Source organism: Acomys minous (assembly GCF_964271855.1).
Source record: "Acomys minous genome assembly, chromosome: 11".
NCBI lineage: Eukaryota > Metazoa > Chordata > Mammalia > Rodentia > Muridae > Acomys > Acomys minous.
This window is the reverse complement of record NC_140492.1, coordinates 85748780-85775254: the sequence shown is the minus strand read 5'-3', so window position 1 is coordinate 85775254 and position 26475 is coordinate 85748780. Positions and strand designations below refer to the sequence as shown.

At 39.0% G+C, this 26475-nt stretch overlaps 1 protein-coding gene across 4 annotated transcripts in view; it reads left to right on the top strand.

Moving 5' to 3' along the window:
- Window positions 1-26475, top strand: part of LOC311608348 (uncharacterized protein) — a 45887-nt gene that overhangs the window by 7060 nt on the left and 12352 nt on the right. Inside the window, exons 2-3 of one of the 4 annotated variants that reach the window (XM_084800806.1) lie at window positions 3782-3861; window positions 21393-21476. In XM_084800806.1, coding sequence (XP_084656932.1) covers window positions 21406-21476 — 71 coding nt within the window. In that variant the 5' untranslated portion in view covers window positions 3782-3861; window positions 21393-21405. Of the gene's footprint in view, window positions 1-3781; window positions 3862-21389; window positions 21477-26475 lie in introns of all 4 variants that reach the window. The other 3 variants (XM_084800808.1, XM_084800807.1, XM_084800805.1) reach the window with 3 other exon arrangements.

Genomic DNA, 26475 nt, shown 5'->3' with positions numbered 1-26475 from the left:
ACTTTCATAAGATGTTTGGAGGAAAAAAAATACTGTAGCGTTAAACTCGAAAAGGAAAAAAATACAAAATTGACATTTTTTCAATGCTTTTGCTTAACACTGTTTTCATTAGCTTTTTCCTCATTAGAATTTATGATCCATGTCCATCTTCATACTTTCATATCTCTGATTTCTGTTAAATTTGCTAACAGAGGTTAATGAGCACAAAGGAATGGGAGGCCTGTTTGCTTTCATCTACGATGCTCAGTATTTTAAGGTTGTTTATATTTGCATACAAATTTTTTTTTGGTAACCTTAAATTATTAAAACTCAGTGAAATTAATTGCATTGGAGTTAACTAACAGGGGGATTAAAGAAAAAAAGAATTAAATTAAACAGTGCAATTCTGCTGAATCGTAATGCTTTCTTGGGCTTGGGCCATCTAATGCCCTCTCCAGGACTGCGCAGTTTTGGGCTTCATATTTGTGGAAGAAGAAGGATTGGAGGTAGAAGGATGTGTTTTTGGAATGGTGTTTGACAAGGGGAATGAACGCAGACACCAGAACAATTATATTACAATCCCATTGGGAATGCCAGCACCAAATTTAGCCAGACGGATGGGGCACTGTCTAGACGGTCCCTTTTGTGTATCAGCTGTTTTCCCCCTGCTTTATTGCGTTGCCTGAATGTGTGAGTTGAACATGCATATGGATCCCAAACACAGCCATTCCTGCTGCTAAACCTGCTTTCATTTGGCTACCATTCAAGGGCTACGTGTTCCTACTGAACTCCCTTTACAGTATTTTGTAATTAAAAGTGCAGCTTCCACATTAGTGGCTTAACAAAGGCCATAAGACAAAGTAGAAGGTGCCCAGGCTGTTTCTTTATGTGAAAAAAATTAACGGGGTAAACATTTTTTTCTCTTTCCAAACATGTCCACCTCTTTTCTACTGAAACGAAAGAACACCAGAAAGATAAGAAGTAAAACAATGAGAGGAAAAAGCCAGGGTACATATAAATTACCGCCTTTCCTTTTGAAAAGGGCAAAGGATACAAAGAATGTGTATTAAATGTTTACAGTGTAATTAATAGCAGCATGTGTGTGTGTGTGTGTGTGTGTGTGTGTGTGTGTGTGTGTGTGTTTAGGAGTTTACTCCCCACACACTTTATTTGGTAAACCAAGAGGAGCCCACTGATCAGGGTTCTTATGAAATCTCGTAAATAGATCCCCAAACTCTCCTTAATATACAGTTACACATTGCTTTCCTGTTGTTGGGCAGCTAGGAAATCCCAGAGACGTTTCACATCTGGACAACTGTCAGGGTTCTGTATTATTTGCCAAGCTGGTGCAGGGAGGATAAGGCTTCCTTACACATGTCCACACAAAACAGCCATTGTTCACAAGAGTAGGGATATACCCCTAAGTAGGGTGTACACTTCATGGGTGATGGTGCTGACAATTTGATATGAACACAAATTAATTATTGCAATTAGGGAGTGGGAAATAGCAAAACTCATTAATGCTGGTGAAATTAGGTATGAAATCTACCTTTTTAATTTAATTTAATTATTTATTTATTTTTATTTTTTACATATACATTCATATTATTACACATATATATAATAAACTACCTACAGCAAGAAGAACCACGAAACAATCAGGAATTATATAAATGTTACATTTATACTGTTTTGGCTGTTTGTATTTGGCATCCATGAAGAAAACATCTTTCTTATCTTGGTGTGTCTAAAATTCTGAATGTAAATCAATATCTATCATATCTCATCATTATCAACTTAAAACATCTATCTGGACCTAATAACATCTTAACCCCCAAACAACTAACTTGTTCAGGTAGCAAACTATCCCTGTCATCTTCTCATTTGGGAAGCTGCTAACCTGCACTCCCTGTATACTCAAGCAATTAATTTTACTCCTTCTCAAGTCTCTGATAGGGTTCAACACCAGATCGTTTAGTTTTACAATTAAGTTTAGTTGTTTAGAGATCCACTTTTGTAAATAAAGGGTTTATCAGCAAATTTGCCTACCAAGAATTGAAAAGCTCAAGAAATTGGAATTCCACAAAATGTAAGTCATTTTAAGTAAAATATTTGCCTCACACAAGGAGCCCAAAGAACTCACTGTTTCAAGAGAGATGAGAGAAAAAAATGATGTATCACAACACGGATAACTTTAGAAAGTTCAGTTGCTGAAATCAGATTTGATGAAATTCTTTCCCCTGAACAGCAACAAACAGGGCAAGAGTTTATATCTGAAGAGGAGAAAAAAGTTAAAATTAATGATAGAAAAAATATTTTTACGCCATTACATCTCAGTCATTGAATTTGGATTTTAAAATGGCGATTTTCAAGTTTTTGTTGCTAGAAGTTAATAACTGTCACATACTATGGGCAATAAAGACTTTATCCATCTTTTGTGGATTAGATTTTGATAAGGAGGGGAAATAAATTCTTTTTAATTTTATTAATAGGATACACAAGGGGTGATCTGATTTTGGGTGGTGGTGGTGGTGGTGGTGTGGTTTTGGTAGTTGTGGTGGCTTTTTGGTTTGCTGCTGTTGTTTGGTTTTGGTTCAGAACAGCATATTACAAGCCATCCTGAGGTACACAGTGACACCAGATGTGAGAAACTTCAAGGTTGGAGGCAGGGACAGATTGTACAGTTGACAATAAACATGGAGATCTTCAGTAGGCACCGAGTGGTTTGGTGTTCACAGGCTTTCACTCCAACTTCAGTTAGCATGATAGATGGAGAAAGACCACCACACAAGGCAGAGAGACAGAGAGAAGCAAAATCACTGCAAAAGTGAAGAATACCAGAGGGAAATTGGGTGGCTGGTTTGTTTGGGGGAGTGGATGGTGTGCAAGAATACTGGGGGGGGGGGGGGGAGGGGGCAGGGGGAGGGGGGAAGCAAGAGCAGTGGATGAATATTCTAAGCATTGTTTTAACCTAAAACAGAGATGCTTCCAGGAGAACGGATTTCAATGGAGCGGAGCCAACAATAATTATAGAGATTTTCTTGTTTTGCTTTGTGAATGGAGAGCGAGCACCTCTTTTCTCTGACACGCACGCACCGTGAGATGGAAGCCGAGCCCAGATTTTGAAGCGATGCACCTCTGCCCCTTTGCTTCTCCACACCACAGTGGCAGACCTTCCTTTCTCCTCCTCTCCAATAGCTATTGGCATGAAATTGTGCGAGAGAGAGGCAAGTGGCAGCAACACCCCGCCCCTCCCCCCCCAACCTTAGCTGGGTTTCCTTTTCTGACAGTCACTTGTTTACTTTGATACAACTGAAGAAGCGTTGAAACGGAAGCACGATTGGGCTGGGCGGCAGTACATATTTTAACTTCCAGAAAGAAAACCGAGCTATTCGCAACTAAGACTATTCCTCTGTTTGAGGTGCTTGAATCTTCCTATGGAGTTTGTTTTACCAATTACGTTTGTTCTGTTGTTTTTTCATCATCAGTAGCAAGCTATAAAAGGAGATGAAAGGATTCTCTCAAGTTTCCTCCAGTTTCTCTGTGATGTAAAATCCTTATCATAGAACCATTTTGTTTTACAGGAAAAAAAATAATCATTTATTAAAATAATGAGCTATGAGCGAATTTTCATGGAAGCAATAAAGCACACTTCTTGTAAAGGCAGCAAGAAAACGCTTATATGCACATGAAACACATAGGGAGAATCTACCAACATTAATAGACTTTGTGACAGAGCAACCCTAAACAAGTTGGAAATAAGATCTAAACCCTCTTAATTTTTTTTTTTTTTTTTTTTTAGGTTAAATTGATGTACACTCGAATCATGGCATGTGAATGGGCTGATCTGAACTTTTCACTTTAGGTGCCATGCTAGAGAAGGTATTGTCACCCACAGATGCCAATCCTCCTTAGGTCTCTGTGATCCGTGAATTTGAGGATGCTCTTTTCTGAACAATGTATTTCCAACACTCAGGAACCAGTTCCTTTCCTCGGCATCATATTTCACGATTTACAAAAATTAAGATTTGAGGTTTGGTTTTTATTAGTTTTCAGTCTACTAAGTTTGACAACTCCATGGTGCCGCAAAAGAGCACCATGGAGCTGTGGATTTAATGTGCTAGCATTATATGACCTGCGCATGAATCTAAAACAGAAGAATGTATGTTATATTCATGGACAGTGTCAACTTGCTGCCTAAGTATAAACATTCCTCAAAGTGGCAGAATTAAATAGTATCTCCTTTAGAACTTTTATAGATTAAATTTGTCCTGTTTTCCTATCAGAAAACTTGAAATGTAGTGTAGTTAGCAGAGGAGTCATAAAACTCTATTATGTGGATAATTTTTACTTTTTGAAGGTGAAAAATGTGCTTATGGATATAGGACTTTTATTTGGAGACTTTCAAAACATATTTTCAATGTCAGTATGAATATGACATATAAATCTGTGAATCCATTTTTAATTTAGCAAATCTCATCAATTCACTGACAATTTTCTCCCTCTGAATTCCCCCCTTTTCATCTCTCCATTAAAAGCATTTCTTTCACTGTAGTAGGGTAATTTTTGGAACAGGCTTGATAAAACAAGGCTGACATTGTTTTAGAAGAACTTTTAAACCATTCAACTCTGATATATTGCAAATGATTAAATAGATATTTAAGACTCTAAAGTACTTAACAACACTAATAAAATCTCAACTCCCAAAATGAACAAATCCACTTTTTAAGAATAGCAGTTAATTGATGCTAATGAGAATAGTGAAATAGTGCATCCATACCTAAGCTAAAATATGTGCTTGAGATCAACAAAAAATAATGTTTCTAAAAGGAAACATCAGTTCTTTTAAAAATGAAAAACGCTAGGTGCTGCAGTCCATATTTGCAATCCCGTAGTCTGAGGTCGGATGACTATGAGCCAGGACCAATGCTGGCTGTCCAGTGAGTTCCAGAATGGTCTGAGCTCTATAGTGAAATCTTGTTTCTGAAAGCAAAGCAAGAAACAAACAAAAGCAACAGTAAGTACTAATAATTTTCAATATAGCAAAAGATTTCATGATAGTTATGTCTATTGGAAGCACAAGGAGAGATGAGCTATTGTGGGTTATATCAAGGCAGTGAAAATACTGAGAGAAAATAGTTGTTTATTAAAATATTTTGAATATAGATACAATAATTTATTATTAACAAAAATGCAGTATGGCATACTTAGACTTGTGTTTACTGTCTTAGAAACTAATTCTAAGAAAAGGAAATATAGATATATAATTGAGACGTATCACAAATAGGTAAGTGAAAACTACAGTTACATAAATATCAAATACTTGGTATGTGTTCAGGGTGTCTATAATTTATAAGAACACATAGACATGTATATAGAGAAATGTTCAACACAGGCTTATTTGCCATTTTTTTTTTACATTGACTCTGGTATAATAAAGAGATTTGTAGCATTTCTAACTGGAACAATTATTTTCTAGCCCTATGTTACTAAGTCAGTTTCAGAGTTTAGTAATTCAAATCACCAAACTGAGAAAGGTTAAATTTTAATTTACACCAAAGATAGGAATGCCCCAAAGACAGTCTTACTGTTCTTTTGTTATTTTGTGGTGATGTCCAGCCTGGCTGTGGGCGGGAGAAAGCAACAGGAAGTTGTTGAAAGGGTTGAGATGGGAATTCTGAGGCTCATAGGCTTCTTTGCTGGTCACAAAAGCTATTATGGCATATATATATATATATGTGTGTGTGTGTGTGTGTGTGTGTGTGTGTGTGTGTGTGTGTGTGTGTGTGTGTGAACCTGAAGACTTGAAAAAGAGCCTTCACACTCCTGAACACCCAAAGTCAAGCTTTTGTACTCACTGGGCACAACTCCCCGTGTTGGCACGGGAAGACAGCTGCAGATGGCTTCATTCAACTCCATGCTCAAGAGTTGTCACTTTGTGTCATAACCTCCAGGTTCTTTGAACGTAACTTTAAAATGTGTTGCATGGGATTGCCTGGTATATGCCTCAACGTTTCTGCACTTGCAGTTTATGCTCTGGGTTCATTCATGGCAGTGGAGTTAGTTAAGGGGCCAGGAGCAGTCGTAGTTTACATTAAGGGAAGAAGATCATCGTGGCTTCAGTGGAGGCCAGATATGTGTGAGAGCAGAATGAGCACTGGCTGTATTGAAAGAGTGACTTTTGTCGAGATGTGCACATTTCACTGGTGTGCTTTACAAGACAGGAGAGGATGGTGTAGTACAAATAAAGTCCTGCTAGCCCTTTACCTCAGTGTTAAATGCTATTTTCTATAGCTAGGTCATCTAGAATAGCCAGGAATGTTTATTGTAGCAATAGATGACTCCTCACAAGAACTGCTAGTGAGCTTATGTGTCTATTTCATCATAATCAAGGGCTACCTAGAAAGCACTAAGTGACAACAAAGCACATTCCTGCTAAAATATTGGGTAAATTGATAATAAAGGGAATGGTGACTTAAGATAGAAAACTCAAACAGAAAGCAGTAGTGATTATACGTCTTGCACACAAGCCTAGTGTGTTACATCAAGTAGACAGTGCACCGTCATATAAAAGAGAAAGTGTGTCCCTTGTTATGGTGACCTAGCTCTGCTAGAAAGTTTTATAGAGTGGCCTGTTCCCCACAGCTCATTAACTTCCTCACATGGCTTGCTTGGTAGAATCTGTCCTCCCAGTTAAAAACTGGATTTTGTCACAGAACTTCATAATTCCCCCCCCCCCACACACACACAACCAGCTGTAATTGCTTGTTTTGTGCATCTCTACTAGAGGGACTCAGTGTTTACTCTTCTACCTCATAAAACGCATCAGTATTAGAGGCAAGTGAAAAGGAGTTCTGACCTTACATAATTTATTGCTCTATTGGCTAGGGCACATGGGCCTACATATTTGCAAAAAGCACACGTATCTATCATCGTTGTATTTTTATCTTGGAACGAAACACAAGCATAAAACCGGAGGTGAATGGAAAAACAAGAAGCCTCACAATGTGGAAATTACTTAATGCGCGCGCACACACACACACACACACACACACACACACACACACACACACACACACACACACTCAAACCCCTTTCTGGGGTGTGGACGATGAACGGCCAAATGTAAGGGGTTGGCCCTTGGAGGGGTTTATTAACAGTCTTATAACAGGAGACCTTGGGATCAGCACATGTGGGATCTGTCAGACCAACATCTCAAGTGGATTTCAAGTCGTTAGAGAAGACCTAATCACTGTATGTTACTCACAAGGCTCTCCGCGAACAAACATGGAAGCCAAGGAGCAGCGCTCCCGCCAGCTCCTTCCAGTGAACCCCAACCCCTCCACAACGCTGCTCCGTTCCTCTCCTGTCCGCCCATTACCCTTCAGGCTCTCTGCAGTCCTTGCTGTCCCACGCCCCTTTTTCCTCTTGTTCTCCAGCGATGCCGATAAAAATAAACAGCTTATTTAAAACATGAGTTTATGCCCATAATGCACGAATAGTGTGGGCCTTTTTAAAATTATTATTTAGTTAAAATATACCTGTGGCGCTGGGTTTTTAAATTAATTGTTTCAGTAGGATTCAGGATAAAGGGTTACACTATGACATTTTCATACATATATGTCTTTGTAGTTTGCTAATATTTGCCCTCACATTAGCCTCTCCTGTCCCTCCCTCTTCTTAGGACATCTTTAGAAGCAAACCCCAAAAGAAAACAGAGAACTGAAATGCTGTGTGGTGTCACCAAAGTTGTTTATGAATACACGCAGCGGCAGTGAAGCCCTTGTGAAACCACTCTCATGCTTACTGATCCCAGGGTGCAAAAAGAATTAGCTTACTCAGGAAAACTCAAAGTCATAATTAGTCTTGTGAATTATAATAATCTGGTCTCATCCCCCATTCCTTTCTCATGTGGTATTCCCAGTGGGAGTTCTGAATGAAAAACGACAATGAAGTTGGCCATTAATAAAGGCACACCTGTGAAATATGAACGTTTTCCTATAGTAAAACTGGAAGCCTGTCCCATCTTGGTCCTTTATTTTTCAATTACAAGAATAACATCACCATATTTTTCCAATTAAAAAAGTCAGTCATAAATTTTAAAATAACTCAAAATAAGAAAAGAAAGATCTCTCCCTGTGTAAATACCTTTTCCTCTTAGTGTAGTTATATTGAATTTTATTTTTTAAGTTGTGTCTAGGTTTGATAGTTTCCTTAAACAAATAGAAACAAAAGATCAAGAAAGAAAAAAATATGAAACTCAGAAAAAAAAAAAACCTCTGTGACTATTCTGAAAGAGTTCAGGTCAGTCACTTTTCCTAATTTGACCAGTCAGGTCACCAAATAGTTTATGTCTACCAGTTTATATCATTGGTTATTTTAATTTATGTAATGACATACACAAATTAAGAGGGAAAATGCAATTGCCAGCCAGCCTTGAAATTTTAAAACATTTTTTGAACTAGAAGTACACTTTTCAAAGAGTTATAGTTTGATGAATTGCTGACTAGTCATAGAAAAACACAGAAAATGCATAATAATTGTATATCCACATAGAACCCAAACTTGTAGAGTTCCTATAACCCTAAAGTTTAAGAATATATCATTGTCAGGACAATAAATAAATTGCACTATATCCTAACAATGGAATATTACTTAACAGTACAAAAAAATACAGTATTGCTTCTTACAGCATGGAAAAAAATCTCAGAATAATTGTGTTTTATGAAAAACAACAGACCAGGAATAAAAGAGAGGGGTTGAGGGAGAGTGCAAACAGTTTTTGTAATGCTATAGGAAATTTAAACTAATCTGTAGTAACAAAAAGTAGGTCAGTAGCAGGCACAGGGTGTTGGCAGAAAGTTCCAGGACAAGGGAATTGTGAGTGATGCAAACTTATTGTTTTGACAGGGGATAGATTCACAGATGTATACACCTGTAAACATTTAAACTTCATAGTTAAGTACGAGCAGTGCATTTTCCCTCATAATTTATGTAGGTACCAGGGCGCAGCACTATGCCATGGTCACTGTTCCAGTTTCTGCTATAAGCTCCTACCTTGAGTTCTCACCATGGTGCCCCCCAGTGACAGCCTGTCTGTCACTTGCGAGAGGAACTAAGCCCTTTTCTCCCGAGGTTAGTGTTTTGTCATAACAGTGGAAAGCAAACTAAGAACAGCTCCAAAGAATTAAAGTTCTAGATGCAGAACTAGAATTACATCAATCCTCATCTTCAATTTTTTTTGAGGTTTATATTTCTTTTTTAATTAATCTATTTATTCGGTTTAAATCCCAATAGTAACCCCCTACCTCCTCTCATCTTAAGGTGGGGAGATACTGTGAAACTGAGTCAACACATAGGGGTGAAGACAGAAGACAATCGCTTCAAGGTCGTACGTCCTTAAAACTGAACTAATTCTCAGTAGTGTATTGATGTGTCTGAGATTACCTGAAAGACAAACATTTTTCGCCTTCATATTTTATGATTTAAATCTATTGCTATTATTTTACAGAAATATTTAAACTTAATTAATAACAACATTTCTATTTAGAGTGAGATAATTATTAATTTTTAAGATACCCTCCTTCCATTTTGGCCAGAATGGGTCCTCACACATCACACAGTACTGAATATAAGATCTGCAATAAACATATGTGCCATTGAGGCTGGGCATAGATTTATAGCTGGGCTTATGTTGAGATTCATTTAACACTTGCATTTGAAGCTTTCAGCAGAGTATGATCATATTTTTTCCCCTTCTGGACTTTTTGTTTTGTTTTGTTTTGTTTTGTTTTGAAAATGGACTCTCCATCGCTGAAAGACAGAGGGAATCAACTTCTCTTCCTTTTTGTGCACTTTCACCAAGCAGCCTCCTTTGCTTTTTGTGTCTTCCTTTCCGCTCTTTTTGATTAAAAAGATGGTGGCATTGGGAAACTAAAGGACTATAAGCTATTGTGTTAAAGCAATTTCAGACAGATCTGTATCGTGTCACGCAGACCCTTCTTTATTTATTTATTTATTTATTTATTTATTTATTTATTTATTTCACAGAAAATCCAGTCAGTAGACAGTGAGTGATTTCTAAGTGATCCACAGGGTATGGGATCAAACCAAAGTGGGTTTTTTTTGTTATTATTCTTTGTTTATTTATTTGTTTGTTTGTTTCTTGGAGACAGGGCTTCTCTTTGTAGCCTTGCCTGTCCTGGACTCGCTTTGTAGACCAGTCTGGCCTTGAAATGACAGAGATCCACCTGTCTCTGCTTCCCCCGAGCGCTTTCTAAAGGCGTGTGTCACACACAGCACTTGGCCAACACTAAACTTTTTGAATGTGGGAATGAGGGAGAATTAGCTTGTCTTTTCAGAAGACATATGAAAAAAAAATTACTGGCCAAGACTTTCATATCGTGTCATTAAGTACTACCCTCATACCTGTTCTCCAAAAATAAAAAGACTTTCCTTGATCCTTCAAAGATCTATTAGCGTAAAGTCACTTTTTAATCTGCTGTTATAAGTAATTGCAATCGGTTTATTAATTAATGCATAATATAATCATTATTAATTACTCTTAACTTCATAGCATTTCACATACTATGCTCCATAGCTCTTTAATATCAAGAAAGATAGAATTCAGAGTTAACCCTGAGGACAATCGACCCACAAAAGCAGTTACAGACTGAATTAGAACAAAGAAATTAAAGTATATAGCTCTTGAACAGGGGAAACTAAATATCTTCTGCAAATGTTTGTGTTTGTTTTGCTTGCATCAGTTCTAGTTATTTCAAATGAGGATAATAAACACGACCTCCAATTCTACTTTATACATTTTTTTTTATTCATTGACTAGCCAACGACGATTCCCGTTTTAAAAAACAATCCATATAGACTATAGTGTTAGAGAGAATAAAGAATTCTTATTTGTTTTTGAATTTTTATAAAAAAATTAAGACTTGGTACTTATATGGTGACTTATACGCAGAAAATGCTGACTAGAAAACAAGACGTACATTCAATTATTGGAATACTTTAGAATCTGCCAACCTCTTTGTATTTGTCTTGCCTCTAAAATTACATCCTTTGCTCTATACATTATTTATTGGCCACTAATTGTTTTTGTACACTGTTTACTATTCTATCCAAAGAACGTGTCATGTCAACACTCCTTCTGGTCCATGACAAGCAGAAGAACAAATTGTATAGAGTCTTGTTTTGGATAAGTAAAGGTAAAATACAAGGAAGAGCAATGTGGCCTAAGCAAATATTAAGAGCTAAGACAGAGAATTGGGTATGAAAAAAAAGCCAGTTCTTTACTTAAGCTCCCTTAGAATGAAATAGAAAAAAGATGGATAGGTGGCACAGCATCTCAGAGCACTGGCTGCTCTTCCAGATGACCTGGGTTTAATTCCCACCACCCACATGGCAGCTCACAACGGTCTGCAATTACAGTTTCAGGGATTCTGACAAACTCACACAGACATGCATGCAGGCAAAACACCAATGTACATACAATAAAACATTAAAAAAATTACACAGAATTCAGCATAAATTTCACCCATTCTCCAACTAGCTTATTCAGTTACTGCCCTCAGCTGACCAATTACAGTTCAATACAATATCTAGTAATATGGAACAACTTTTCTACATTTTCCCTTTTTCCTGAGGCTGGCTTAAGAAGGATGTTGTGTGACACATTTTAAGCAATTATGTGCCTGGTTCATCACAAACAGTCTGAGCAAGACACAGGCTACCCTACAGTCCCAACTACTTGCATGACAGAGGGAAGAAGATTGTTTCGGGCTAGGAACTGTCACATAATCCTGTCTGTAAAAAAAATTAAAATTGCTTCTTACTGTTCCCTCGGAATTTGACACTGCGTGTGTGATTCCTGGGAATCCGATTTCTGTAGCCTTCCATGACCGACCTTGCTCTTTTCTCAGCTTTGTTGTAACCAGGTCTCTGTTAAGCATGGTTTGCCAGCCTCCTCAAGTATCCCATCTGTTGACATATGGATCGGCCAACTCAGAAAAAGAAGAAATTTATGTTTTATACTTATTTGAACAACTGAGAAGCTAATTTGATACTGTTTAATAAAGTGGCCCAGGACTATAAGATTCAGAATGGAGGTGATGGTAAAAACAACAAGGTGGGATGTTTCATAGATACTGAGGAGAAAAAGACAGAATTTAATGATTGAGTGGATACCAGGGGAGTTGTAGATCATATGTTATTCTGGCTTAAAATCTGAGGCCATCAGAAGCTCCTGTCCATCCCAACTGTGGCACAAGAAGTAAAGCGACATTGTTTCAGTGTTGCGCAGTCGTACGTCTGCGAGGCATCTAAATGGTTATGTATCCCATATTGTCTGTAGGCCATGCAGGTATATTGTTTGCATGTTATGCAAAAAAAAAATCTATGCTTGGGAACAGAAGAGTTTACAGGGGAACAAGTGGTCAAGAGAAAACCTGAGACTCAATTAGATCCACTGAGAGCAACTATTGATGAATGTAAGTAACCGAGTTTTAGTGAAATGACAGCTATAGAAACTAGGACTCAGAAACTGTGGACCAAAACTGGAAAGGGAAGAAAGGGAGAGCCTTGCCCTCACAAAGACGATAGCTGTGTTTTATCTTATTTCATATGAAGAAGAATAATAATTTATATGTATTTCCCAAAGAGGTTAAATAAAATCTTCTACCTCACATATCTGTCCTGTACCTCTCATTCCTCAGTATTTCTATTGAAGTTGTTTGTTTTAAAGAAATTATGTCTATTAAGTATTTACCACAAAAATCTGAAATAGGGATGTGGTGACAGATACTTCTTATTATCTGAATCTACTCCACTCCTGACCACTGATCGGAAGGCAAATTTTTATATTCAAGATGGAAAAAGAGACAGGTGAGATGCCTCCGTGCCTATAGGTGCCTAGTGCCAAGCCTGATGATCTGAGTTTAATTCTGAGGACCTACCCGATGGATGGAAAGAACTGACCCCCGAAGGTTGTCCTCTGACTGTCACATGCACACTGTGCCACACCTGTGGCTCCCCATCCCCAAAATAATTAAATTAAATTAAAAATTAAAATCAAACATTTTAAAAGACTGACATGCTCTCACCTTTGGCACACACCAACTCTATAATCAGTCCCTCTAAATGTTACTAGAACACTTTAAAATGATCTATGCGTCCCATAATGCATATAATCAATTATTTAATGTTTAATCAATGTATTAGTAAATATTTATGTGGATTGCAGATGATATCAGGTATGGACTGTATTTTGCTTCTATGATAAGTCAAGTTTGAACTGTATTTTCTTTCTATGATGAAATTAACGCCTTTTTAAAATATTTATTTTATTTTCTGTGTATATCTGTGTGCCTGAGTATATGTATATGCACCACCATTGTGCAGGTCCTATCAGGGACCAAGAGAGGGAATCGGAGTTACAGCCAATTGTGAACCATCCCACGTGGGTCCTGGGAGCCCAACTCATGGCCTCTGGGACAGCAGCAAATGATATGTAATAAAAAAAAAATAAAACCAAAGATTTTAAAAGATGTAACTCATTTATGATACATACAAATCAGTTCCTCTAAAGGATGAGGCATCAGGATGGTATGTAAAAAAAAAAAAAGTAGATATTGCTGAAGTTCACATAACAAAAACTAGTCAGCCAGTGAGCCTTTCAATCTGGTTGATCACAATGCATTGTACTCTTATTCCAGGAAACCAGAGTCTAGCAGAGGCTGAGACATGACCACAGGGGGTCTGTGTGAACATTATGTGTGGATTCATGGGGCCTCACAGAAACTGAACCACCAACCAAAGAGCATGCACAGGCTGGACCTAGGCCACCTACATACATGTAGTAGATGCCTTCATGTGGGATGCCTAACAGCTGGAGTGAGGGATGTGTCTGACTCTGCTGCCTGCCTTTGGGTCTCCTCCCCCTAGCTAGGCTGCCTTGTCCATTAGGAGTGGCGGGGAACAGGCTAGACAATAGATTTGTGAATGGAACATACAGAAAAGAGGAATTCACGTTCATGTTTCAGAGGAAACCTCAGTTGGAACGAGGAATGCATCGACTACCACAGAATTAGGTTGGAGTGTGGGCTGTAGAGTTGGAAAAGATGCCTGCTGCCAAGCCTGACTATCTGAGTTCAATTGCTGGAACCCACGAGACAAAAAGAGCCAAGTCTTTCAAGTTGCCTTCTGACCACCACACTTCACACACATGTGTGAAAGTATTTAGGGGCATGCACACACACGTGTGCACACAAACATACTTTCTCATACACACATAATAACACATACATACATACATACATACATATATACATACAATAATTTTAAAGTTGGACTGAATTGATATTATTAGCTTCAGGAGCTACAAAATGAGCCTTTCAACCAATAGTACCAATAAATGATTTAAAAGCAGCTGCTTTGGATGGGGAATTTGAGGAAATGATATCTGTTTGTTTGTTTGTTTGTTTGTTCTTTTGTCATACTTCAGCTATTCATAGTACATCCAAATGTCTAAGATAATTGTAATGACTGTAAAAGTTTTTGTCTAGATTTTTCAGTTAATTCTGTTTTAAAGCATTTACACATCCCTCAGTTTTCTGGCATGTAGCATATGTTGAGGCCATAACCATGTATTCTCTCATTCAATATCATCCAGTGAACTATGAGAAATGTTGCCACTCTACTTTATGGACAAGACAAATGAGGTTCAACAAGATGTCATTCAAGTAAAATCCAACACAGTGTCTTTTAATTCCTGTGATTTTTATAAAAGTGATTTCTCTCTGGCACTTATTAAAAACTTCAGCTGATACCCACTTCTCTACAACTACGTATTTGTTGAGTTTAATAAGGGACTTTCCCCTAAGTATGCACACCTTTAAAATGCACTACTTAATAAAAGCACCTAAGTTAAGAGAATAAAAATAATTCATTCTACCATGTGACGTGTCTCCTAACGAATACTTTTAAGTGCTATTTTCATTTTCGTTGTAATAATTTTTATTTTTTTTCTCTGCAATGACAGTCTTTATATATGGTGGTATTTTCAAAAGGAATCATGAGGAAATCAGGGGAGATAGATAAATTAGCTTTCAGATGCACGGAGAAGAAACTTGTGTGGCTGAGCATGAGGAAAGAGAATGGGAAGATAGATGGTAATTTCTAGAACCTCTTTTTGCCCAAGGAGCACGAGGAACTTAATAAATCTTAGTTCATCTGTCATCTGTATGCTCTGCTAATGACGAGATTAAATTGGAGCCACGCTTTGAGTGCTTACGGTTTGCCAGGCGCAAAACTAACAGCTTTGCTCACATTATCTTAGTCTGTCCCTGAAGCGTATTTCCAATTTTCAGAAGAAGAAACTTAGGCTTAAAGAGGTTTTAAAAATGTGTCCAAGTTCAATGTCTGGTGAGTGAGGAGGGGGACGAGGAGTCAAAAGCAGTTTGTCAGCCCATCCAAGCAGCGCGCTCGCTCCGCGCTTGCCGGTGCCGCGTGCCCCTTCTTCTCAGAAACTCAGGCAAGGACCCGGATATGATCCAGAAAAGTTAAGTCAGAGCAGAGTAGAAGGGGCCCTCGCAAGTCCCCTCACAGTTTCTACTGTTGGATCTTCCTTTGCCTTTCTTTTTCTTTGAAGAAAGAAGTAAGTGGCGTTTGACCTCTGCAGTATGGCTTAACACCGGAGCCAACAGATCATGTCTAGTGAATTCCATTGCTAAATTAGATTGGTGAGAACTGTGTAACGTTACTGCAGAGCCAGCATACGACACGCCCACGCTTTGCCAAATGATGATGGAAGTGAAGATCATTTTCTTGTAACCTTAACAACAAGTTGAGAAATGGAGTCCTGTGGAATTCCACCAGTGACTTCAAAGGAGAGAATCTCTACTAGTACCAGCTGACCAAAGTTAACTATTGCCTGCAGCGTTTCTCCGTCACACTATTTCTTTTGGAAGAAACGATATTACACCACACTTTAAAAGCCAGCAATTGCAGTAGCTCATGTCGTGCCTCAAATTTAAAGTTTGTGAGTGTATATGAGCAGCCTTGTTTTAAAAATTTAAATTTTTTGATATACATACATCATATATTCATATATATACATATATATTTTATTTTATTTTGGTCATATTCGTCTCCCAAATCTTCTTTCAATACTTTTTCCTCAACCATTGAACGCCTTCTTCTAAGGAAGGCCCCTTTCATTCTCACGGCTTCTATTTTTTTATTTATTTTATTTTATTATAATTTATTGACATTACATCCCGATCGTAATCTCTTCCCTCTTATCTTCCTGTTCCCACCCTCACTCCCTCTTCCGCCCTGTTCTCCTCCCCTAGACCTCTGACAGCTGGGGCCCTCCTCCCCCACCATCCGACCACAACCTATCAGGTCTCACCTGGAAAGCCTGCATCCCCTTCCTCTGTGTTGCCACACGGCTTCTCCTCCAAGGGGCGGTGATCAAATCGCAGGAACCAGGGTTCACGCCAGAGGCAGTCCCCCTTCCTCCTCCCCACCTTCCCCACGCGGAGAGTGAGCTCTCCATCGGCTACATCTGAACAGTGAGTCTAGGTTCTCTGCTTGTAATGTCCTTGGTTGGTGCATCAGTTTGTGCAGTCCCCCCTGGGTCCAGATCCACCAGACTTGATGGTCTGCTTGTGGAGTTCCAGACACCTCCTCACAGCCTCCCCATCCTTCCATCCCCCAATTCTTCCATAAAACTCACAGCACTTCACCCAGAGTCCGGCTGTGAGTCCCAGTATCTGTCCCGATCCCCTGCTGGGTGGAGTCTCTCAGAGAACGTCTATGTTGGACTACAAGATCATCTCCTTAGATGGCAAAAAAAGCATTTGACAAAATTCAACATGCGTTCATGTTAAAAAGTCTTGGAGAAAGCAGATATACAAGGTACATACCTAAACATAGTAAAGGCGATATTCAGCGAGCCTATATCCAACATCCAACTAAATGGAGGGAAACTTAAACCAATTCCACTGAAATCAGGGACAAGACTAGGCTGACCACTCTCTCTGTATCTCTTCAATATAGTACTTGAAGTTTTAGCTAGAGCAATAAGACAACTAAAGGAGATCAAGGGGGTAGAAATTGGAATGGGAGAAGCCAAAGTATCACTATTTGAGGATGATATGATAGTATATGTAAGTGACCCCAAAAATTCTACCAAGGAACTCATACAGCTGAAACACCTTCAGCAAAGTGGCTGGATACAAAATCAACTGAGAAAAATCAGTAGCCCTTCTGTATATAAATGACAGATGGGCTGAGCAAGAAATTACGGAAACTACACCCTTCCCAATAGCCACAAATAATATAAAGTATCTTGGTTTAACTCTAATCAAGCAAGTGAAGGATATGTAGGAAAAGAACTTCAAGTCTCTGAAGAAAGTAATTAAAGAATATACCAGATGATGGCTTTTATGTTTTAATGACTCATTGAATTTAATTAGGGTTGTTTGCAACCAGGCATGGTGGCGCAGGCCTGTAATCCCAGCACTCTGAGAGGCAGAAGCAGGCAGATCTCTGTGAGTTCAAGGACAGGACAGCCTGGTCTACAAAGTGAGTCCAGGACACAGAGAAACCCTTCTCAAACAACCAAAAATAACAAATAAATGAATAAATAAATAAATAATAAGGGTTTCTTACAAGAGCATGAGTGGAGAGTTGTTTATAAGAGTACAGACAACTTACCAGTGGCTCTAGTACTGTCCTTCCATCAGCAATCCTTAACTGTCAATGGTTCCTCAGGAAGAGGTGGGTCTTCGTGATTTCCTACCATCTGTAATGAAAATTTTCCTTTTTTTCCCTTCTTTAAGATTTATTTATTTATTTGTATGTATGCTTATGGTTTCATGGGTGGATGGGTGGAGAGAGGGGGAGAGAGAGAGGGGGGGGATATGTGTTATTGTGCAGGTGCCTGAAAAAGATTGGATTCCTTTGGGGCTGGAAGTACAGGCTGGAGTGAACCTTCCAATGTTGGTGTAGTAACCACACTCAGGTCCTTCTGGAGAGCACTCTTGGCCCTCATGATGAATTGACTATTGGTAGGCACTCTTGTCTGGTAACCACAGCTTCTACGAGTTCATAAGTTAAATAGCTTGTCATTTCCAGAAGACAGAATCCCATTGGCAGTCTTTCCCAACCTCTGGATCTTATGTTTCTTCCTCTCCTCTTATATAATGAGGATATATATTGTTTCTGGTTGAGCTCTCAACAGTGACTTCTTCTCAGAGCTTTGATTACTGATGAGTTTTGCAGTAACTGAACCATTGTAAGCAGCCGAGGCTTCTCTGACCAAGGCTAAGAACAACAACAACCAGTGACTACAAATATAAATATTTAGAAGTCAATTTCCATTCAGGAAGACAGCAGTAGCATCTATCACCTGCTCCCTCGAGAACAGACTCTCTTCAGCCTTGGATTTCTAACTGTTTACAGTTACAGGCATGGTTTTCACTCCCATGGAGTGGGCTTCCAACTCAACCAGAAAGCAATCGCTCACCCCATGAAACTCATACTGTGATTACACCAGAGGACACATCTTGCCTAGCAGGTCTGTTCTGCAGCATGCAGGCTCCATAGCACAGAAGGACCATGATGACATCTTTCAGTAGCCTGCATAACACTTTCCATCATTATAAAGCCTAACCGACAGAGAGGGTGTTTTCAAGTCAGTTTCAGCTTGATATTTCTATTTCCCACCACTGCTGTAAATAAAACTTTACTTTCCCACTTAGCCACTGAGAGTAACAGTCTAGAAAACCCCATCTTTTAGGCTGCTGGCTAGAGCTGTCATTAAAAAAGTAAAGATTCTTCTCAGCCAGTAGTCTTCTAGGTTGGAAATATTTTTGTGTGCGAGAGCAATCATAGCCTTCCTTTGAAGCTCCATGTCAGTTATTGATTTTACTCAAAGACCTTTATTAGCCTAGTCACTCACAGACATATGTACACATAATGTATACATAATTGTTGGGTACTAGTCTATATTTATTCTGTTAATAAATGTTTCAAATCTATTGTTCTCTAGGGTCTTCAAATAAAGACAGAGATTTATCTCTTTGGAATTTTAGCAAGACTACAATTAAAATGGAAAGCGATCAATAAAAGTTTAATGCAGCTGTGTTTGAAGACCAACTACTTAATGGTTAGATCCATACCTGTCATTTTGTAGCTTGCTCAAAGTCAAAAGTAGCCAAGTTCAAAGAGCTAACTACCGTATTAGAAACATCATATACATCCGACTGTGGGCCCATCATTAATTCATAAAAGATTCATGACACCACTACCTGATCACTACAAAAACAACCCTGGTAGACTACTTTGCTGCTTTGAAATCATTAAGCATTTTTTTTTTTTACCCTTTAGACACCAGCAGCACCCTGTACAGAGTAGACAATCACGTGATGCTAAGGCAATAGGCAACATTTTAGATCGTTCCTCACCTTTTCTTTTAAAACACAGCAATGGAGATAAATGCCACAGTTAATAATGTGCTGGACCGAGGCTCCTAGGCTCCTAATTCTCAGGCCACCAAACTCCAAAACATCATAACACTGAATCCTACCTCAGACGTGGCTCTCACAGGTACAGCATCAGCGTAGTTCCTGGGCTTATTGTTTTATTTATTGTTTTAAATATACGGCATGATGAAGAAAAGCAGAAGAAGGTAGCCGCTGCTCTAAATAAAAGCTGCATCTCACAGTAGCAGGTGCCGCAGAACATCTGGAGACTACTTTTGGTGAAGAAGAGCTAGATCCTTCTTAGGAACGAGCCTCTAGAACATTTAACACCAGCTTCGCTCTCCTAGAAGGCTCTGACTCTAAGACAGATGGACAGGTTTACTTGGAGTTCTGGTGTCGGGGTGAAATTTGGAGGCTGGCGATGTGGTGTTTCATGGAGTAAGAGTTTGCTGTGTAAGTATGAGAGCCTGAATTCAAATCCCATGTACAAAGCAAGATATGGTAAAAATGTATCTGAAATCCCAGTGTTGTGGCAGCGACAGGGACCACTAGTGTCTGCTAGCCACCAACCAACCTAGTTGTAGGCCCAGTTAGGTCGAGATTGATACAGCACCTGACATCCTCCTCTGCATCCCATGCACATGTGTGTATGTCCCTCCACACATACACATACATGTGCATGCACCACACACATTTAAACACAAATAAGTTATAGTGGAAGTACAGAGAAAAAAAATCCTCACTAATCTTCCTTTGTTCTTGTCTATGTGAATCAGCTTTAAATATCCATTTTACTTCATGTTGGAATATGAAAAGAGTCTAAGATTTAGTCATTTGTGTTTCAACTCTCACAGCTCTGCACAAAGGAGAAAGTAAAGCCTTCGACCTAAAGTTTATATCATATTTCTAACTGTAACAAACATACAAATAAATAAAATTCCTGGCTGGCCCTATGGAAAAGGTTCTCCATTTCAGTTTTTTTTTAAAGATTTGTTTATATCTATCTATCTATCTATCTATCTATCTATCTATCTATCTATCTATATTTATGTGTCTGAGTGTTTTGCATGCACATATGTACATTTACCATATGCATGGCTGGTGCCTGAAGAGGTTTGAAGAAGGCATCCGATCCCCTGGAGGTGCAGATGGCAGTGGTGTGAACCACTCCTGGGTGCTCTGCAAAATCTGCCTATGCTCTTCGCAGCCGAATCACTGGCCCCAGGCCTCCATATTGACTTGTCATAGACTCATGTTCACCCAGTGCATGGTCACTGTGAGTGATAATAAGGAAAAACACATGGTTGGGCAAATTTTGGATTATTAAAAAAAAACCCACATTTTTAAAAATATCAAAAATGTTTTAACCTTGTCAGAGTGAATTCAACCTTTGCCTTTAGCTTCGATGGAACTTTTTTTCAGGTCATGTAAGGACATTATTTTCTTTCTTTCTTTCTTTTTTTTTTTTTTTTCCTATTTCATCCATCTCATCCTTTATTTTTCTTTTTTAATATGTATTTTTATTAATTTATCCATATTACATCTAAATTGTTGTCCTGTCCCGTTTCCTCCTATTCTTCCCTCCCTCCCATTTTCCCCTTACTCCCCTTTCCTATGACTGTGACTGAGGGGGACTTCCTCCCCCTGTATATGCTCATAGGGTATCAAGTCTCTTCTTGGTAGCCTGCTATCCTTCCTCTGAGTGCCACCAGGCCTCCCCACCCAGGGGGCATGGCCAAATATGGGGCACCAGAGTTCCTGTGAAAGTCAGACCCCACTCTCCACTCATCTGTGGAGAATGAAGGATGTTATTTTCAATGTGGTTTTTAAATAAAAGTTTATGCAGTCACTGAATCAAGTTGACCAGCTGGATCCTTACTCCTGCTCTTATTGTACCACCTCATTTCTCAGCAGTTTACTCAGCCTCATGGAGGATGGAGACGAGGCAGCAGCTTACTCAGGCTCACGGAGGACGGAGATGAGGCAGCACCTCTTGCCGTAAGATGTTTGTGTTTCCATGTATTGAAGCATCAGACAGAAAATAGACCCTTTTCTCCTTCTGTATCTGCAAAGAGAGTGACTGTCTGCGGGGAAGTAAACTTACACTGAGAGAGACCCTGGGCAGGATGAGGCAGGTGTGCTGGTGTGCACAGATTATTTTAGGAAGTGTACCGGCAGCAAATCTCACATCTTGAAAACTATCTTCTTTTCAGCTTTTTTAAAACTTCTAATTATATCAAGAAAAAAAAAAGGTCTCAGTCTGGTGCTCACAAAGGGCTTCCTAACACTTTTATCTTCCCTTTTTTTCTTTCTTCTTCTTCTTCTTTTTTTTTTTTTTTTAGAAGTTGAAGATGAGTCTCAGGCTCAGCATCTTCAGCAGAAAGCTACATAGACCTAGAGTTTAATGATATCGCATAGTTTTCATAAATTAAAAAAATTAGATTACCATCTTTTTAGGTGACATTTTTTTTAATGGTAGTGATTCAAAACTTTCTTTTAAAACATACTTAGGTTTAAGAAAGTAGAAAAAAATGATTTCAAGCAATACCAAGTAAAAGTGAAGGTAATGCATAAAAAATAGTGCATGTTGACTGCATATGGTGACATGGTGACAATCACAAAAGTAATGCTGGGAGATGTCAATCAATCCCCCCACTAGATGGACTGGAAACCAGATGTCCAGGCAGACCAAGAAACATCAAATTCAGGACACCATGAAGGCAGAGCTGCTGTCCACACACCTCCCTTCCAAATGCATGTCACACTTCCACTAGGAAGTGTAAATCATTTTCTTCAAAATGGTCTTTTCCTCTCCTTGTGAACAATATCAATTGAGTTCAAATGTGTAAAATAAGAAAGCTTTATGCCTTCATCCCCATGTCATGCCAGGGCGGCTCAGGCAAGGTTGTTGAAAAGAAACCCCAGATATTGGAAAGACTCAACCAGATTTGTGAGACACGAGTCGATGAGAAAGGGAATCGCAAAAAGACTGTCTCAATGTAAAATCTTACTCCATATCCAATGCCAAACTTGTGGTTATCCCCCCTGCATCTTGAGTGTAGCTCTCCAAAGTAAGTAAAAATATGCTTGCTTGAGATTAATAAAAGCCTTAAGTTCTTAGAACTATTGTCCTTCAAAACCATAGAGACTCATCAAGATACGAATTTTTCCTAGAAAGAGATATTTTTAAATGAAGAAAAAAATATGTATCACACAAATATTTAAAAATATGCTTGCAGATTGTGATATAGAGGGTTTGTTTTGATTTTGATTTGGTTTGTTTGTTTGGTTGGTTGGTTTTTTTTTTTTTATTGCTGTCAAAGACAGTGTCCAAGATGCTTGGGAAGACTGTAAAGGCGGTTTCTCCTGTACAAGGGTTCACAGCTCCCCCAAGCCAGCAGCCACTCCAACCAGGTCAGCAGGACACTACCCAGACTAGTGATAGGGTGAAAGTAGGAGGAAGGGAGGAACGGGAGGATACAAGTGATGGGATAACAATTAAGTTGTAATCTGAATAAATTAATTAAATTAAAAAATAAAGTGGTCATCAGTAAGTAAAGAAAAAATAATTAATAATGAAGAGGGCTGGGGACATGCTCAGTGGGTCACATGCTTGTTGGGCAAGCACGAGGAACTGAGTGCAAGCCCTACAACCCACGCATGTGCTCCCATCTCTGGGAGGTGGACAGGAGAATCCCAGGGGCTCACAGACCAGCCAACATCACCGGGCGATGTGCTCCACATTCAGCAGGGGAATCGTGTCTCAAAAAGTAATGTTATTCTTTATGGTTACTTGCTTGTTTCCCAGAAGCTACTATTGTTATCAAAGATTCCTTTGAACACTTGTACTGTGTAGGGTTCTGCGTACGAGAGAGCATCTCTCTGTGCACAAAGTGGATGCCCTGGAATGATGGTGGAGTCTCTGTTCGGGACTCCGGGAGAGCGATGACTCTGTTTTCCCCTTTTTTATTTTCTTCCATCAGTTTATGAACAGAGCTATTTGTGATGTTGGCCACTCAAACAGACATGAGAGCCATTTGACACTGGAAACCATTTTCACAGGGAATTCACCCCTACATCATCTCCTTGCCCCACTTATGAGATGCTCCTGCATCCTATACCATCATGCCATCCAGCCCATATTACTCAAAAACAATATTGGAAAGTGTCTATTCGTATTCTTCCCGAAGTGGTATGAGAAATTAAAAAAAAAAAAAAAGCTCTGTGTGTGAAGATGACACAGTGAGCTAATTTTTAATATATACATATAATTGTATCTTATATGTAGGCATGCGTGTCTGCTCATGTCTACACGTACCATGCAAATATCTGCTGTCCGCAGAGGCCAGAAGAGGCTGTCATATCCCCTGGGACTGGAGTTACAGGCAGCTGTGAGCTACCTGATGTGGGTCCTGGGAGCTGATTTCAGGTCCTACACAAGAGCAACAAATGTTCTTAACCTCTGAGCCAGCTGACTTGTTTATGGGACCCATTTGGGATTTGTTTGTTTGTTTGTTTGTTTTCCTTTCTGGAGAAAGGCCTCTTATGTGTATCTAGCTAGACTGGAACTCACTTTGTAGCCTAGGCTGGACTAAAATGTCTGCAATTTCTTGCTTTAGCCTCCTGGGTACCGGGCATGCACATCCAGCTCTGAGGGTGTTGTTCTCTTTTATATGTCCTGCAAATCTCTGTGTCTCATCAGTGAAGAATCAGTCTCAAAGAGCTACCTACTTCCTGTGAGCAAGTCACCTCACGGTTTTCTTTTTATTTTATTTTTATTGGAATTTATTTATTTATTTATTTTAATAGTATTTTTTATTAATTTATTCTTGTTACATCTCAATGGTTATCCCATCCCTTGTATCCTCCCATTCTTCCCTCCCTCCCATTTTCCCCTTATTCTCCTCCCCTATGACTGTGACTGAGGGGGACTTCCTCCCCCTGTATATGCTCATAGGGTATCAAGTCTCTTCTTGGTAGCCCGCTATCCTTCCTCTGAGTGCCACCAGGTCTCCCCCTCCAGGGGACATGGTCAAATATGAGGCACCAGAGTACAGTTTTCTCATAGGTGCAATAGAATTTTAGACCCAGTTCTCCAATTTGGTCATTTTACCTCAATGATTCCTAGCAGTGTTGTTGGTCCCAGCTTTTCCTTTTCTAGGTAAGTATCAGACCACTATCTTGGACCTGTCAATCTTGCTATGGGATATTACAATGGTTCCACTTTCTAGGTGAGCAAACACAGTAAAAGAGAGGAAATAACAGCTTTAGTTGACAGAAAAGTTCACTAAGTTAGTAATGTAAGATTTGATTGTCTGGTTAAAAATGTTTTTTGATCTCAGCGTTTCTGGCTCAATGACCCCTCATCTTATGTGGCTCCACCATGATTGTCCTATGGATCAAATATAGGTCTGTCATTCAGCTAAGTGAGGCTACTTGTCAGTTTTCTCCCCTGCAGTCCACAACACACACACACACACACACACACACACACACACACACACACACACACACCTTTTTTCTTTAATAAGTCACAGATATAAAATTTTATTATAAAGTAAAGAGAGCGTTAAATCATTTTTCAAAGAAAATCACCATCGATTGCAACTTTAAGGAGATACTTGTAAAAACTAAACACTGTACTGATGTGCTATAAATTAAAAGTGCTGCAGGATTCTTTGACTTCATCACATTTTCTAGAGGAGACGGCCAGGAACATAAAGACAGAATCACCCCTTGAAGACAGATTCACCATGGAAGGAATGAAGAACTTAGAGTGGTTTGGAACATGGTTTTATTAAGACAGATGCCTTGCTTTGTATATTTTCTCTTCTTTCTTAGATGTAAAAGCAGACAACTATAGTCAAATTACCTTAATACCAAGAGAAATAAATAGGCTTTAATGATAATGTGTTTGATTTTTGCTCATTCTAGGAGGACAAGGGTGTAACCCCCTTGACTAAGAGAAAAGAGGAAATTTTTATTTCTTTCATCCTTGTTTGAATCATGGTTTTTAAAAAAAATAATAAAAACGAGTATCACATTTTAAGATGGCTAATATTTACAGTGCTCGCTGGGGAGATGGAGCTGAAATTTCGGAGAGATGGCAGTTCTCATTATTAATCATTTATATTCAATATACATCTTCTGAGTATTTAATATATCCTAGTAAGACAATCAACTATAAGTTAGATACATAAAGGTGAATATGGCTCAAGCCTCAGAGTTAGGCAAAAGAAAATACATAATAGAAGAATTAATTACAGGCGCATGTTTGACTAAGATGTCATGGGAGAGGCTACATTGGATATATAGTCCCAGATGCTCATCACATAGAAAAGGCTAGAAGAGCATTTTAGAGGTGGAATAATTATTCCATGCTGTAAAAGTGTGAAGGTTGCTTGTCATAGGTGGGGAAGATAAATATCTGAAAGTATTGAAGATAAATCACAACTGGTATTCTGAAAAAAATTAAACTTGAGGTCAATTTTTGTCAAGTTTTTTTCCCCAGTCTTTTTCATTAAGAAGTCTAGTTCTCATCTAGAGTCCCAATAGAATGTCCTCCCCTCTGTCTCAGTTTCCTGGTAAGTGAAGGCTTTCGTGGGACATGCCCCTTGGGCTAATATGCAGATATAAGTGAGTATATCCCATTTGAGTCTTTCTGCTTCTGGGTTAACTCACTCATTATGATCATTGGTGCCTCACCTTTGACCATGTCCCCTGGAGGGGGAGTCCTGGTGGCACTCAGAGGAAGGACAGCAGGTTACCAAGAAGAGACTTGATACCCTATGAACATATACAGGGGGAGGTAATCCCCCTCAGGAACAGTCATAGGGGAGGGGAATAAGGGGAAAATGGGAGGGAGGGAAGAATGGGAGGATACAAGGGATGGGATAACCATTGAGATGTAACAAGATTAAATTAATAAAGGAGAAAAAAAAGAAGTCTAGTTCATCATAACTGGTTATTTTAACTGGGTTCACTGTTTAATGGCTTT